At 34.7% G+C, this 15,759-nt stretch overlaps 1 protein-coding gene across 9 annotated transcripts in view; it reads right to left on the reverse strand.

The window, feature by feature from the left end:
* Positions 1 to 418: 418 nt before the first annotated feature.
* The window catches only part of LOC123538663 (myosin-IIIb-like), a 79,429-nt gene continuing 64,088 nt past the window's right edge, over positions 419 to 15,759 (reverse strand). For 7 of the 9 annotated variants that reach the window (XM_053530608.1, XM_053530606.1, XM_053530603.1 and 4 more), the window contains 3 exons: positions 14,421 to 14,501; positions 7,778 to 8,260; positions 419 to 6,687 (listed from right to left, as the gene is read on the reverse strand). In XM_053530608.1, coding sequence (XP_053386583.1) covers positions 6,438 to 6,687; positions 7,778 to 8,260; positions 14,421 to 14,501 — 814 coding nt within the window. In that variant the 3' untranslated portion in view covers positions 419 to 6,437. The remainder of the gene's footprint in view (positions 6,688 to 7,777; positions 8,261 to 14,420; positions 14,502 to 15,759) is intronic. The other 2 variants (XM_053530610.1, XM_053530609.1) reach the window with 1 other exon arrangement.

Below are 15,759 nucleotides of genomic sequence, written 5' to 3' on the forward strand. Positions count from 1 at the left end.
GATTATTTGACAAAAGTTTCATGAAATTCTTCAAGGGGTTTAGAAGATACAGAGCGGACACAAAATGGAAGGCTCAAACCGTTTATCTTGACCTCGAGTCAACTTGGCCGACTCATGAGTTCTGCACATCGTCTCGATGAGGCGATCATTTGACCAAAGTTCCATGAAAATCCTTAAAGGGGTTTAGCAAATACAAACAGATGATGTCTTTGATCACGTAAACAATTGAACAACTTTGAATAGAGCCCCCTCCCTTACTTATTGGGGTGTGTTTGGAGTGGGGTCGAGAGAGGCAATTATAAGAATTTATAGTGGAACCATTTATTTCAATTTTGCACAGAGGCCAAGACTGAAATGTGGTCAAACATGCCATAATGCAAATTGTTTGTAAGGGGTGAAAGTAGAACCAGATTCTCAATGTATTTAATAGTATATTTTAATTTGTTCAATACTCTGCACATGATTCAAAACAAATAAATAAACAAGGAAAACAATGCATAATTAGATAACATATATTTCTGAGGAGTACAAAAGTTAAGCTTCTAGATCTATATCCATCAACTTTGCAAGTCTGTAATGTAGCCTGCTGAATTTCTATAATGAACTTGTCCATCTTTCAGTTTGGACAGTACCATTAACTGTTAAAAGGGGTGCTTACCAAAAAGATACTGCCTGAATGGCGGAAAGTGCAGACCAAGATCAGTCTGCACATTTAGTGCAGACCATGATCAGACTACAAGGATGTGCAGGCTGATCTTGGTCTGCACTTGTTGCAAAGACAGAACCAATTGTGTCCAGCACGATTAGGGTTAATTAGGAGTTTACTTATTCTTCATCGTTAAATCAGCACATATTGTGATGAAACTTTGTATGAAGAAGGTTTTAACAGCTTCAGGCAGCTCAACAAATTTTCAGCTTTTCAATCTAACTGCAAACCAAGTTCTGGTGAACTGAATATTTTGTGTTTCTACAGTCTAGGTCTATACAGACTTCACACATTGATGAATAATGGACCCTGCAAAAATTACATTTCAGTATTAAAGCTATAATATATTTGCTGACAAATGAAGAGACAATACTGTTAATTTTTCAACTGCCTTACAAGGTTGCAGTTTTTCCATTATAATTCAATCTAATCTAATTTCGTATTAATTAATCAGTTACTTAAAATTAACATACCATGCATGTATATGTTATAGAACCAAAAATGACAATTTTCAAATATTTTTTCTTTTATTTCAAAAGGGTTACAATGCTTTTGTGTGTTTGTAAGCAGAGATACCTGTATGTGTACAAAACTCGATTGTACTAGTAGTTAAAAAGGCTAGTACTCTTGCAAACATCATTTTCAATTTCATTTTTATTTTATTTTTAAACAGAAAGAGAAAAATCAAAAGTTATAACTATGTATTATTTAGATATTTATTTTGATGGTTTTAACATCGCATTGACACAATTATAGGTCATACAGCAACTTCCTAGCTTTTGATGGTAAAGGAAGATCCCATATTTTTTTTAATGCCACTCCATGCATTATTTAAGAAATGGCTGGACACCCGGACAGTACCATAGATCATTATTTATCTTTATCCAGCTAAATTTTAGGGCAGCACCACTTATCATTCAGGGGTGTTCACTGAAAATTTACTGACTGAATAGTGAACTGTGCAGACCAAGATCAGCCTGGGCATCCTGCTGAACTTGGTCTCATCTGGTTGCAAAGGTAGAATCACTTGTTGTCAGCAGGCTGAAGGTTAAGGTGATATTCTATAATATTACTAAATTTCAGCTTAACATCCTGTTTCATGACTACCACTTTTAGAAAGTTTTTCTAAATTTTATTGACTATACACGTTTTTATAAACAAAACTCATCTATAACTAAATCAATTTTTACTCTACAACCATTAACAATGGAAAGAAAAAAATGTTTATTTCAGAACAATTTAGTGGTTATTCTGAGAAACAGTCCTTGCTTTGAAATATACTTAATGCCTCTGTATATTTTTTTGTATAAGTATGAAAAGGTTTGAGCAGTGTCAGCATAAATTATAAATGTTTGCAACTGTCAAGAATTTAAACTGCAAGTGTACGTAATATTTATTTATTTTCTCTGTGCATCAATGAAATTTAACAGAGAAATATACTTTATTTCTCCGCATAAAATATATTCCATATATTTCACATAACCAAAGCTTCAAAATAGACAAAATTTGGTAAAAACCATTAAAACTAATAGACAAAATTTGGTAAAAACCATTAAACTAAGTATTAAAATGCTAGATAGTGAAATATAGCATATTCTGAGTAAAATATCTATGTAAAACAGGCAATAATTCACAGCACATTGGTCCCAGCACTGTAGATTCTGTAATTTTCTCTGATATTATCAAGCACTGTCTATTAAATATATCCTGCGGTACCAATCATTTTTCTGCAACAACTATGGTGACCTCTTTACAAAAAACACTTTGCCAGCCTTGCTGAAAAGGAACACCAAGACAGGAAACATCTGTTAGACATGTACAACTTTATCATAATTTTACCTCTAAATTCTAAAAGTAAGGAGCTGGACAACAGGTAGATAAAATTAGAAGGAATCAATAGTCAATACCCAGAGTTAATAAGAAGTATGATTGTGTACATTTCAAGTGCAGTTACAGCAAAACTGGTCTAAGTGCATACAGGTACAGAAGCACTTACAACAGTTCTGCTCTTAAGACTTATTCTTAATATAACTTGTTTTTTGGTTTGTTTTGGGTTTAACGCCGTTTTTCAACAGTATTTCAGTCATGTAACGGCGGGCAGTTAACCTAACCAGTGTTCCTGGATTCTGTACCAGTACAAACCTGTTCTCCGCAAGTAACCGCCAACTTCCCCACATGAATCAGAGGTGGAGGACTAATGATATCAGACACAATGTCGTTCATCAAATAGTCACGGAGAACATACGCCCCGCCCGAGGATCAAACTCGCGACCCCGAGATCCGTAGACCAACGCTCTTACCTATTGAGCTAAATTGTTAAAGTACTGGTTAATTATGATATAAAATATTTAATATTTTATACTTTTTTGACATACATAAAAACTTATTTCTGAGACAGCTATATACGACACATTTGATGTGGTATATCACAGGTATGATAATTAAATAAATCTATTAAGGTATCCAGGATGTAACCTTTATAATTAAATCAGGGTTATACCAGTCATCTAACAAAGATCCATGAAGTAAAAGAGATGCCTCCTGGACAGAGCTGCTAAATTCTGTATCAACCTAATTACTAGCTAAAGTATAAAGTAGCTTCAAAAAGCAAATACATAAAAAAAAATCTAGTAGAAATGACATTAAATATGTTGAAAAACATAAAATTTATAATGTCTGAGTATGCATCAAGCAAAAGCTGATACAGCCTTATGACCAGATAGTTCATAGATTTAATATGATCTATGTTGTCTACTGTAACATATAAAAATATCTACCATATCTACATGCAATTTTTAAAAAAGCTTTGCTATGCTTCTGGCAAGATCTAACTAACATTGGAAGCTCAATTAATGTTTGCTGGAATACAGTATACAGATTTATGGTCCTCAATAAAAATAAAATTATACCTGCGCTGCACAGGGGTGGCAAAATCAACTGTCCGACCTGTCCAGCTTGTGCCTCAGCCCATACAAACAAGTAGAACTTCACCATATTTTACTATATAACCAATATAGGTAGAAAATAGCTACTGGCAAAAATGGACAAGAAGGTCAAAATCAGATTTCACCACCACTGACTGCAGCATAAAATATAATCCTTAAAAATAATACATTTGTAAATGGAACAAAACTGCCAAGTAATTGAATAAATTTATTCAAGTAACATGGTAATTATTATAATCATATTTATTTGAGAGAAATATAATACAATTGAACTAATGATGTTTTCCTGTGAAAACAGTTGATACTCTATGAATGATGACCTGTACAAAGAGACCATTTTGCTCTAAAGACCGCCATTTAACTCTCCAAAACAACTCGTCTTTAAATAGAAAGTTTGTATAGAACGTCTTTTTTGACATATCCCCATTTTAAAAGTAATCAAAACATCACAAAAAAATGCCATTAGAGTACCTGCCAGTTTTGTTTAGCATATTCTGGTTACATAGAGAAAACTATTTAATAAATTTCCGTACAAAATACATTAGAACAAATTTCGGCTCTCTTTACACCCTGCGATACCCATAAAAACTGGACATATATAAAACATAATTATATAACATTTTCAGAATAGAATCTAATAACTTCCAAACATTGAATTAAAGCAATTATATAAAAATACTGTTTTAATAAAAATACATAAACAACAATTACAAAATGATTTTAAGTGAAATGTCATGAAATACTTTTTTGTATTCTAACTACATATAAAAAATGTTAGGCCAGTTTAACATAATGTATAGCAGGATACTGATTTGCTATTTAGTGTTTGCCAGTTTTGAAGCATTACTAAACAGGATGGAATGGTTTTTTTTTGCAAAGGTTGTTGCTATGCAGAGGTTAATGGCTTTGTTGGAAAGAATTGTATTGGCCTCTGTGGAGGGGTACTTGCTCCTCAGCTTCAGTGGTGGAGGGAAGATCAAATGTGCCTCTCCCAGCCTTATTTTAGACAGGGACAGCTACTAGGTAGAAATATGAACATCTATACCTAAAGGAGCAAAAACATTACAATTATTAATTATAAAAAATATGATATGATTTGATTTTTTGAACACAATTTCATAATTTTTCTTTTTTTTTTAAATGGCACATTAAATGAGAACAAAAAGAAATAAGTCTTAACTGTGAAATTTCATGCAAAAAGAAAAATAAATAGAAAAGACAAACAAATTATTGAAGTTAAAATGTTTCAAGTTAAAAAGATCTATGCAGTATTTTATTTCACTCAAACATTTTTGACAATACAATATGAAAAGTTACTACTTAAAGTCAACACATATCAGCAATTTATTACAATTTTAATTTTGTTTTTTATTGTTCTTTCAAGTCTTGTTTACCCTAAATAAAAAAATCTGTAATGGGTTTATAAAATTCTATTAAAAAATGAGATCAGAACTATGATAATATATTTATGTACCAATGTTTGCTACTGATGGCATCTTAATATATGTTACTCTTACTTAATAGTGCTTGGTTTATCTACTTCTGTTTACTTCTCATTAAAAAGCCTTGTAACACCAATGACATTACACATTATTATCACAGAGTAAAAACAAGAACATTTCATCTTTTTAATAACTCTGTTAAGGATTTATGTTCAAAGTGTGATTTTCAAGCCATTTTGGACCACAAAACATTTAACATACTGCAATTTGTACAGAAAATAAAAACAATTAAAGTCATTGTCAAAATTAAAAAATGTGACTGTTTTGTAGACCTTTAAAATGATGTTTATGCCAAAATGAGTGAATCACTCAGTAGTAGGAAGTGAGGAGAACTAAACAGTGCACAACTGATGCATAGCAATTCAATAAACGGCATCTAAAAATACTACCTTCTTGCATATTCATTTGACAAATTTGTATATACAATAAAACAATGACTGCTCCAAGTCCCAAGGTGCTGAGCAAAATTTTCGAGTTATTCACAGTTTTGAGTGACCCAAACATCGAAAATGCAAGGAAAATGGTGAAAAATCACATCAATAGCTCAAGAAGCCTCGAAAAACATGTCATTGATGCTTGAACACGTAGTGTTTCTCAGCAGAAATTACTTTTTAAGGCTCAAAATGCTTTTGTATAAAATGTGGCTGCCACATTTTCCATTCTGAACATTAAATACATTAATTTCTTGTTAAATCCTATTTCCGATAAATGCTTTCATTAACATTAATTTTGTTGAAGGTTTGAACATAGCTGAATATACTAGAATGTTTCATTGATTCTATTGGTTTTTATTACCTCCCTTTATGGCTCTAACTATAACTGTTCATGTGCAATATTAATGGTAGTGCTTTTCTAACCATGTAAATGGTGCTTAATAATAAGATAAAAATTTAAAGCATTTGGACCTTTAACTTAACAATTACATTCATCTGATTACAGTTCAACTGTGAGAACATATTAATGCTGAATAAATTAAAAAATACTATGAAAACAGGGAAAACGAATATATATTTAAAACAAAAACAAAAAAAATTTACATTATCACAGACAAAAACATGTATATATCAAATTAACTCCCTTTATGAATAGTGATATTAAATCAAAGAAACAAAAACAATTTTTCAAATAAAATTTTAAAGATTATTCTTTGAATGTAAAGCTAATTAGGAGAATTAGGCAAGAATTTTAAAAGGCTGTGCCTTAAAACCAAAAGATTAATAGCTTTAAGCCATCGTTATTTACATTTTTTGCATCTAAAAACAAAACAACAAAACTGGCTTTAAATCACTCTTCCTGAGAAATAAAATCTAGACGTCCTGTCTTCCGTAACATTTTTCTAAAATCATACACTGGTTTTTCTGAATCTGTGTCCTTCTGCCGAATAATTTCTGGGTTAATTTCTGTCCGTTTCAGAGCAGACCTAAAGTTCACGATTTCTGATGATGACAATGATGAAGATGTCAAATAATTCTGATTGGTGTCCATTATGTTGTTGTTGTTCTTATTCAGGTTTACATTTATAACAGTTGGTTCCCTGCAAAATAAATTTTATCAACATAAATGAGTTAGTTTATATGAAACCTGGGAACAAAGCTTGTTTATCAAATTCTTCTTCATGAAGTACTATAAAGAACAACCAAAATTTATACATGTAGCATGCTTGTGTCATTTTTTTAAAATTATGTAACAGGCGTTTAGAAACTCATATCAGTATGTCCCTAAATGACAGCCTGTCACAGATATATAGCTGGAAATGTAATTTTCAGTCTCCAGTATAATGTGACCTTGACATTTTTGTCTAACAACCTTAAAACAAAACTGGTATTCTAATAACCATTGACAGTCATGCTATAAAGTTTAATGGTTCAAAAGTTCTCAAGCTAATGATTTCAAGGTCACTATAACCTTGACCTTTGACCCTGCACCAATTTTTTTTTCAGTGGTCTACTGATCATAGAAAAACATGCTATGAAATCTTATTGCTGAATGCCCAAATGATTAGTAAGCATTGTTAAACTCAAAGTTACCATGACCATTAACCATTGTCCTACTGACCCCTTAAACTTAAGGGTCATATGCTGACAACAGGTAATCATTCTAAGAAGTTTGACAGACCCGAACCAAAGCATTCTTCAGTTCTTGATTAAAAATGTTTTCCGTCTGCAGGTCATTATGACCACCACATCTGAAGGAGGTATGCACAAGGAATCTCCAGGTATTCTTCACAAAGTATTTTTATTCTGAACTTCACACTGTCCTTGAACTCTGACCCACTAATAGGGATCATCTACTGAACAATATGGATCATCTACCGGCCACAGAAAAACATCTTATAAAGTTAAAATACTTTAGGCCAAAGTGTTCTCAAGTTACTCATTGTAAATTAGTTTCCATGTCAAAGTCACTGTAACCTTGACCTTTGACCCCATATAGATGAAAAACTGAATAAAGATAATTAATTTATTCTATGAAATGAGAAAACTGTTTTCCATGGAGTTGTTTAACCAAACTACAGCCTATCAACAGATGGTCCTGCTCATATAACGCATTAGAAACAGAGGGTCATCACAGTACTACTGAAAAGGAACAGTAAGAGAAAAAGTAAATGATAACTCAATACTCACCCTGTTGAAAATTTTACTTTTGAAGCCGGTTTGACAGGGATGCTTCTGGTTTGGAGGGATGAGTGAAAGCCATTTTGTTGTCCATCTTTGGAATAGTTTACTGCAATAACTGTTTTCTTGCTGCCTGGAGGTGATGGTGGTCTTTGCCTGTGATTGGCTGGATCATATGCCCCATGACTGGGTTCTCGACTTTGATTGGCTGCAATTAATGTCACATGACTATGTCCCTGTCCATTATTGGTAGATTCAAATTTCACATGATTTTCATGCTGAGATGAGTTGTATTGGCTAGAGAAGTGTCCAAGTGCAAAGAGTTTCTGAAGCATATTCCATTTTCCTTTTGCACTTTTACGATATTGTTCATGTAAAGTATGTAACAGGTCTTCTTTGTTAGATTCAGAGTAAAATTCTTCACGGTCTGTTTTGAAGTCTTCTTCAATATCTGGCTTTTTGAGATGAAAGTTATCTTTCTGCACGTCTGAACTGTAAATGAAAGAAAGCAAAAGTAATGTTCATTCATGTATTTAACATTATCAAATGAAAATACAGTATAACCCAATACGAATACACACTCCCCAGTAATTTATGTCAAAACTGAGTATTGTAAAAGCAGAAATTTTCGTGAGGGTTTAATTTTCGCTATATTCACAAGGCCGTACATGTCACAAAAAGTAATCCTTGCATAAATATTTACAATGAGTATAATTCAAAGTAAAGTAGCATACCATTTTAACAATTTTGCGAATATTAAACCTCACGAACATGGATCTACTCAAATTTCAAATTCACAAAATTTTGACCCAGCGAAAATATGTGCTTTTACAGTACCACAGACTGAGCTATGCACTGGTAGTACAATGACTGATAATATCTTTTTCTAGTAGGATTATCTGTATATATTATTGCACTTGCCGAGCAGAAAAATGGGCATAACCCCTCACTTAGCAAAATGCAGCACCCTACGTTTGTTCACACAGATGTATCCATGAACAACTGAGTAAATAAACAGTACACAATTACAGGAAAAGAAACTAAAATTGAACCACCTGTAAAAAAAAACAACAACAGAATATATGAATTAAATACAACTTCACACGTAAATAAAAAAGAATTTTGCTATTAAAAGACATTAGAGGATTATTCAACTTGCAATTATATGAGCCGCGCCATGAGAAAACCAACATAGTGGCTTTGCGACCAGCATGGATCCAGACTAGCCTGCGCATCTGCGCAGTCTGGTCAGGATCCATGCTGTTTGCTTTCAAAGCCTATAGTAATAAGAGAAACTGTCAGCGAACAGCATGGATCCTGACCAGACTGAGCGGATGCGCAGGCTGGTCTGGATCCATGCTGGTCGCAAAGCCACTATCGCAAAGCCACTATGTTGGTTTTCTCATGGCATGGCTCATATCTAGTTTCTTAATATACTATGTAAGTTACAATGTTTTACACATCCCCTTTATTGCAGAACTGATATCATAAAACTGATAAATGATGACGACACTATGTTGCAAAACTGATCAAACAGCAAAATTCACTTTTCTCATTTTATCTATCTTTTTAGCATCATCTTCAACAATTTTTATTGAATGTCTTATGAAAAGTCCTTATTACAGTACAAGAACAACAAGTATTCAGGTGTAAGCAGTACACATGCACTGGTATGCAAAAATCCTGCACCACACTAAACCCTTGTTCTACATAGTCTAACCATCAGACACAACACACATGCATTATATGACTCTGACAGGATATAATTCCCATAAAATACACAATTTTAATGCTACAATGAATTTGTACTTCGAAAACAGAGACCTTATTCCCTGAGTTAACTTCTACAAATTGGAGCAATGTATTTTCCTATTAAAGTTAACATGTAGTTTAAATAAGGAGAAAAAAATTGGGACCAGGAAAATCCACTCGAGATATTGAAATATCTAAATAACCTATGTCGAGATAACGGATTTGGACTGTTATTAATATTAACAAGAGCTGTCCGTAAGACAGCCAAGCTCGACTATTCGAAATATTGTCACAGAAGCAGGAAATTATTACCCAAAATGTTAAATATAAAAAGAGTTTTAAGTTCGAAACGGGACATAATTTGACCAAAATGCATATCAGAGTTATGGGACTTGATGCTATCAACTAGTTTAATAACCCCGAAGAAACATGTTAAGTTTCAATTCCATATCTGCGTTAGTTTTGGAGATAGTAACTTGCATGTAAAACTTTAACCAGAATTTTCTAAGTCCAAAAGGGGGCATAATTTGCTCAAAATACATGTTAAGAGTTATGGAACTTGACCCAGTGAGGTTGGTAACTGACCTAGAAAAAGAATAAAAAAAAAATAAGTTTCAAAGCTATATGCCTTTTGGTAATAGCTGTATGTACTTGCACGCAAAACTTTAACCAGGATTTTCTAAGTCCAAAAGGGGGCATAATTTGCCCAAAATACATGTCAGAGTTATGGGACTTGATTCTATCAACTAGTTTTATAACCCCGAAGACACATGTGAAGTTTCAATTTAATATCTGCATTAGTTTTGGAGATAGTAACTTGCATGTAAAACTTTAACCAGGATTTTCTAAGTCCAAAAGGGGGCATAATTTGCTCAAAATACATGTCAGAGTTATGGGACTTGGCCCAGTGAGGTAGGTAATTGATCTAGAAAAAGAAAAAATAAGTTTCAAATCAATATGCCTTTTAGTAATAGCTGTATGTACTTGCACGCAAAACTTTAACCAGAATTTTCTAAGTCAAAAGGGGGCATATAACTTGGGCAAACATGAGTAGGTGCAGAGTTTATGGCGACTTGGTGCATTAATCAAACCAAAAGATTTTATAGACCACCAGAAGAGACACATGTGAAGTTTCAATTCAATATCTGCATTAGTTTTGGAGATAGTAACTTGCATGTAAAACTTTAACCAGAATTTTCCAAAAGGGGGCATAATTTGCTCAAAATACATGTTAGAGTTATGGAACTTGACCCAGTGAGGTTGGTAATTGACCTAGAAAAAGAATAAATAAGTTTCAAAGCTATATGCCTTTAAATGATAGCTGTATGTACTTGCATGCAAAAACTTAACCAAGGTGTGACGCCGACGCCGACGCCGACGCCGACACCAGGGTGAGTAGAATAGCTAGACTATTCTTTGAATAGTCGAGCTAAAAATGAATACACAACAAATTTTAATCTGACATAAAAAAATAACAACAACCATAAACGAATAATCCACTGTTCCATACTGTGTGTTGGGTGGTCAGGTAGAAACTTCAGACAGGAAACAACAATGACAAATGTTTACAAAAAACATACAAAATGTACAATATTATACACTTACTGAATTGCTGGTAGGTCAATAGTCAATACTATCTGCCAAAGATTCGAAGGACAAATGGCTCAACAGTTTTGACTATTGACCTGGATGCCATTCAACAACTGTTCTACAACATAACATCAGATATAATCAATTTCTTTTCTCCTCAAGTTTTTACTTAATCTCAGCAAAGTTCATTGTTGAACTATAGACCAGTTAATAGCAACTATGGACTGGCAATTTATGTAAGTAGTCATTTAAAACAACATTATATAGAAACAGTTGCCATAAAATTGTATAAATATCTAAACAGACAAGGTGGCTTTATAATGATTGATGATACAGATAAAAAAATTACGAAAAACCTGTCAGTTCTTTTAGAAGAACACATAAAGGACAACAAACACAAAACAACATTCCCATTCCACTTTAAATGCTCTAACTTGCAGACATCTTGATAAATACGACAAGAACAATAGCAAAGACATAACATCGTACAAAACTATGTACATGACAATGACAGTTACAAACTGTGTGCAAACTTCTAAGGGCGTGCTGGCTATAAATGCTGGAACTGCTGGGCGGCTCTCTCCTTTTTTGAGACTCCATCATGGGAGAGCGATAACAGACCCTCAAACTCAAAATCTTCATCAAGGTTTGAGTGTGAGCCTTGTGTATCAGAAGGTACACTGTTACAGTATAATGAGTCATACCTACAAAATGAGAACACATTAAAACTAAAATTTTGAAAAAGCCAGCCACCATAAGACAGACATGCAAAAATAGATTAAAAGATATTTTATATAAATGACACAGTAAAACAACAAGTACCGATGGATCAAAGATCAGCAGCTATGTCCATTTTTCAAAGGGAAGAACCATTTCAGCTATCCTAAAGAAAACTTACTGAGCAGAAAAGTAACAGTTTTAAATACAAATTACAATTTAAAATTGACAAATATCTCAGTAGTTACATATATACAAATTAAAGTGATAGCATGGTGATCTCTTTATTAAGTATAGTTTATTAAGTGGGCTGTAACACCAGTACAATGTCATGCTTTGTAACTCAACTGGCATGAATACAGTCCCTGCATCAAGCAGTCACCTGAATCAATCAGTCACCTGCATCAAGCAGTTACCTACATCTACCAGTCACCTGCAACAAGCAGTCACCTGCATCAGTCAGTCACCTGTATAAAGCAGTCACCTGCATCTACCAGTCAACTTCATCAAGCAGTCAGTCACTTGCATCAAGTAGTCACCTGCATCAAGCTGTCACATGCATCAAGCAGTCACCTGCACCAAGCAGTCAGTCACTTGCATTAAGCAGTCACATGCACGAAGCAGTCAGTCATCTGCATCAAGCAGTCACCTGCACCAAGCAGTCGGTCACCTGCATCAAGCAGTCACATGCATCAAGCAGTCACCTGCACCAAGCAGTCAGTAACCTGCATCAAGCAGTCACCTGCATCAAGCAGTTACCTACATAAGCAGTCACCTGCACAAAGCAATCAGTCACCTGCACAAAGCAGTCAGTCACCTACATCAAGCAGCCACCTGCATCAAGCAGTCAGTCACCATATCAAGCAGTCACCTACATCAAGCAGTCACCATATCAAGCAGTCACCTGCATCAAGCAGTCACCTACATCAAGCAGTCACCTGCATCAAGCAGCCACCTGCATCAAGCAGTCAGTTACCTGCATGAAGCAGTCAGTCGACTACATCAAGCAGCCATCTGCATCAAGCAGTCAGTGGACTACATCAAGCAGTCACCTGCATCAAGCAGTCAGTTGACTACATCAAGCAGTCACCTGCATCAAGCAGTCAGTCGACTACATCAAGCAGCCACCTGCATCAAGCAGTCAGTTGACAACATCAAGCAGCCACCTGCATCAAGCAGTCACCTACATTAAGAAGTCACCTACACCAAGCAGTCAGTCACCTGCATCAAGAAGTCACCTGCATCAAGCAGTCAGTCACCTACATTAAGCAGTCACCTGCATCAAGCAGTCAGTGGACTACATCAAGCAGTCCCTGCATAAGCAGTCAGTGACTACATCAAGCAGCACCTGCATCAAGCAGTCAGTTGACAACATCAAGCAGCCACCTGCATCAAGCAGTCCACATTAGACACCAAGTCTACGATCACACCTCACAGCTCGTCACCTACATAAGCAGTCACCTGCATCAAGCAGCCACCTGCATCAAGCAGTCAGTCGACTACATCAAGCAGCCACCTGGATCAAGCAGTCAGTCACCTACATCAAGCAGTCACCTACATCAAGCAGTCACCTATATCAAGCAGTCACCTGCATCAAGCAGTCACCTACATCAAGCAGTCACCTGCATCAAGCAGTCACCAATCAAGCAGTCCCCTCATTCAAGCAGTCCACCTGCATCAAGCAGTCACACTCATCAAGCAGTCACCTATCAAGCAGTCACCTCATCAAGCAGTCACTCAGCAGACCTACGCATCCTGCATCAAGCAGCCACTATAGCATAAAGCAGTCACCTTATCAAGCAGTCACCTACATCAAGCAGGCATATGCCTTAAAGAGTCACTGCCTTAAGCATCTGACTGTGCTTGGCTGCTGCTAATAAAGGTTGACTGTATAAAATTCAATCAAGTATTAAACTGGTCATAAAGAAAAGCTAAATATCAGTTAATAACAGCTTTTATCAAAACAAGGGCTGTAACTCCTGTATATAAATATGATAACAAGGGCAAATTGATACAACAAAATCATTCCACAACATGGTCTGGCATGCACACTCATTCATATATTGTACAAACAAGATATGAGCCGCGCCATGAGAAAACCAACATAGTGGGTGTGCGACCAGCATGGATCCAGACCAGCCTGCGCATCCGCTAACAGTTTCTCCAATTCCAATAGGCTTTAAAAGCGAACAGCATGGATCCTGACCAGACTGCGCGGATGCGCAGGCTGGTCTGGATCCATGCTGGTCGCAAAGCCACTATGTTGGTTTTCTCATGGCACGGCTCATATTATATTGATGAGAGTTTCAATGAAAGTCATTTTAAGTGCAGTCAAGAACAGGAGAAAAAATTCAATGTTCATGAACATACACAACTCATGCAGAAATGGCAGACACCACTGAAGAAAAAGTTTGGGACGATATTGGATAATACAACAAGGAGATATCTTCCATCATTCAACTCATGCAGAACAAAGAAACACAGGATAGAGACAGTTTATTCAAGATCTCAGTCAAATAGACATTTGGAACAACTGAATTGACAATTATGAAGACAATGGGCTTACAAGGAAAATTATAAAGAAATTACTGACGTGGAGTCCTGACCAAAGAAAAACTGTATCGGAGCATCCCATGAAGTTTCCTGTTCTGAATTCCACAAAGACTTTGGTTTGCTATAACATTAACAGATATAACATTATGAAATAAATGTTCACAGCAAAACAAAGAGCAGCAAAATATTACAGAAAGAAAATTTAGTGTTTAATCATACAAGTGTGCAGTATTTTCAACAAATATTAAAGTTTAATGTTAGGTGAATGAAAAAAAAAAAGTTCTAGATCATAGAATCTCTTCACTTTTTGGAATTATAAGCTGGCATATATTCTTCATTTTATTTATTTACATGACATGCAAGGTATTTCTGTCTGCAGTGTTAGCCTACAATATAAAAAAGATCAGTAATGTTTTACCTTGAAACAAAAAGTTATGCCTCATCTTTTAATTTAAGGTGTGCATCAAGTCATGTCCCTGGACTACAACTATTTTTTATTCTAATAATATTATGCTTGTCTCTGTTAAAACACTCTTACGCTAGAATGACGTCACGTTAACGTGCGATGACGTCAAAGTTTTTGTTGCGACCAAGAAAGAGCGCTTCTATATTTTATTTGATGTTTGAGATTAAGGGTATATTAGAATCGAAATGATTTATAAACAAGCATGCTTTAACGCTATTTATACATTCGGGTGGTAATATGTCGTTCAGATAATTTTACTCGGGCTGTGCCCTCGTCAAATTATTACAGCCGACGTATATCCACCCATCATGCATAAATAGTGTTAAAGCACTCTTTTGCTATAAATTATTTCTTAAATAAATGAGCGATGAAAAATTCTACTTTATAAAATCAAAATTACTTTGTTTCTTAAAAAAAAATTAACTTAGAAATGTAGAAACATCAGAAGAATGCCATGACAACATACTATCAGTATCTATACAGACAATTAAGTTTGTTTTTTTTCTTCTCAAACAATAAAGTTGTTTTTTTTTCTTCTCAAACTTGTAAAATATTTTAAAACTAATACAAATATAAACAAGAGCACCGCCTTGCGGATGCTGACGCTCATCTGATTTTTTTTGTGTAATAGAAATATTGTCCTACCCATGATTTTCTAAGTCTAAAAAGGGCCATCATTCTTGCAAAAAGCAGGATAGAGTTATGTTTCTTGATGTACAGTGTCCACTTATGATGGTGAAAAACTGTTGCAAGTTTTAAAGCAATAGCTTTAATAGTTTATGAGAAAAGTTGACTTAAACATAATACTCAACCAAGAAAATGATTTTCTAAGTCAAAAAGGGGCAATAATTATTGCAAAAAGCAGGATGGAGTTATGTTGCTTGCTGTACAGGGTCAGCTTATGATGGTGAAC

The sequence above is a fragment of the Mercenaria mercenaria genome, chromosome 18, assembly GCF_021730395.1.
Source record: "Mercenaria mercenaria strain notata chromosome 18, MADL_Memer_1, whole genome shotgun sequence".
NCBI lineage: Eukaryota > Metazoa > Mollusca > Bivalvia > Venerida > Veneridae > Mercenaria > Mercenaria mercenaria.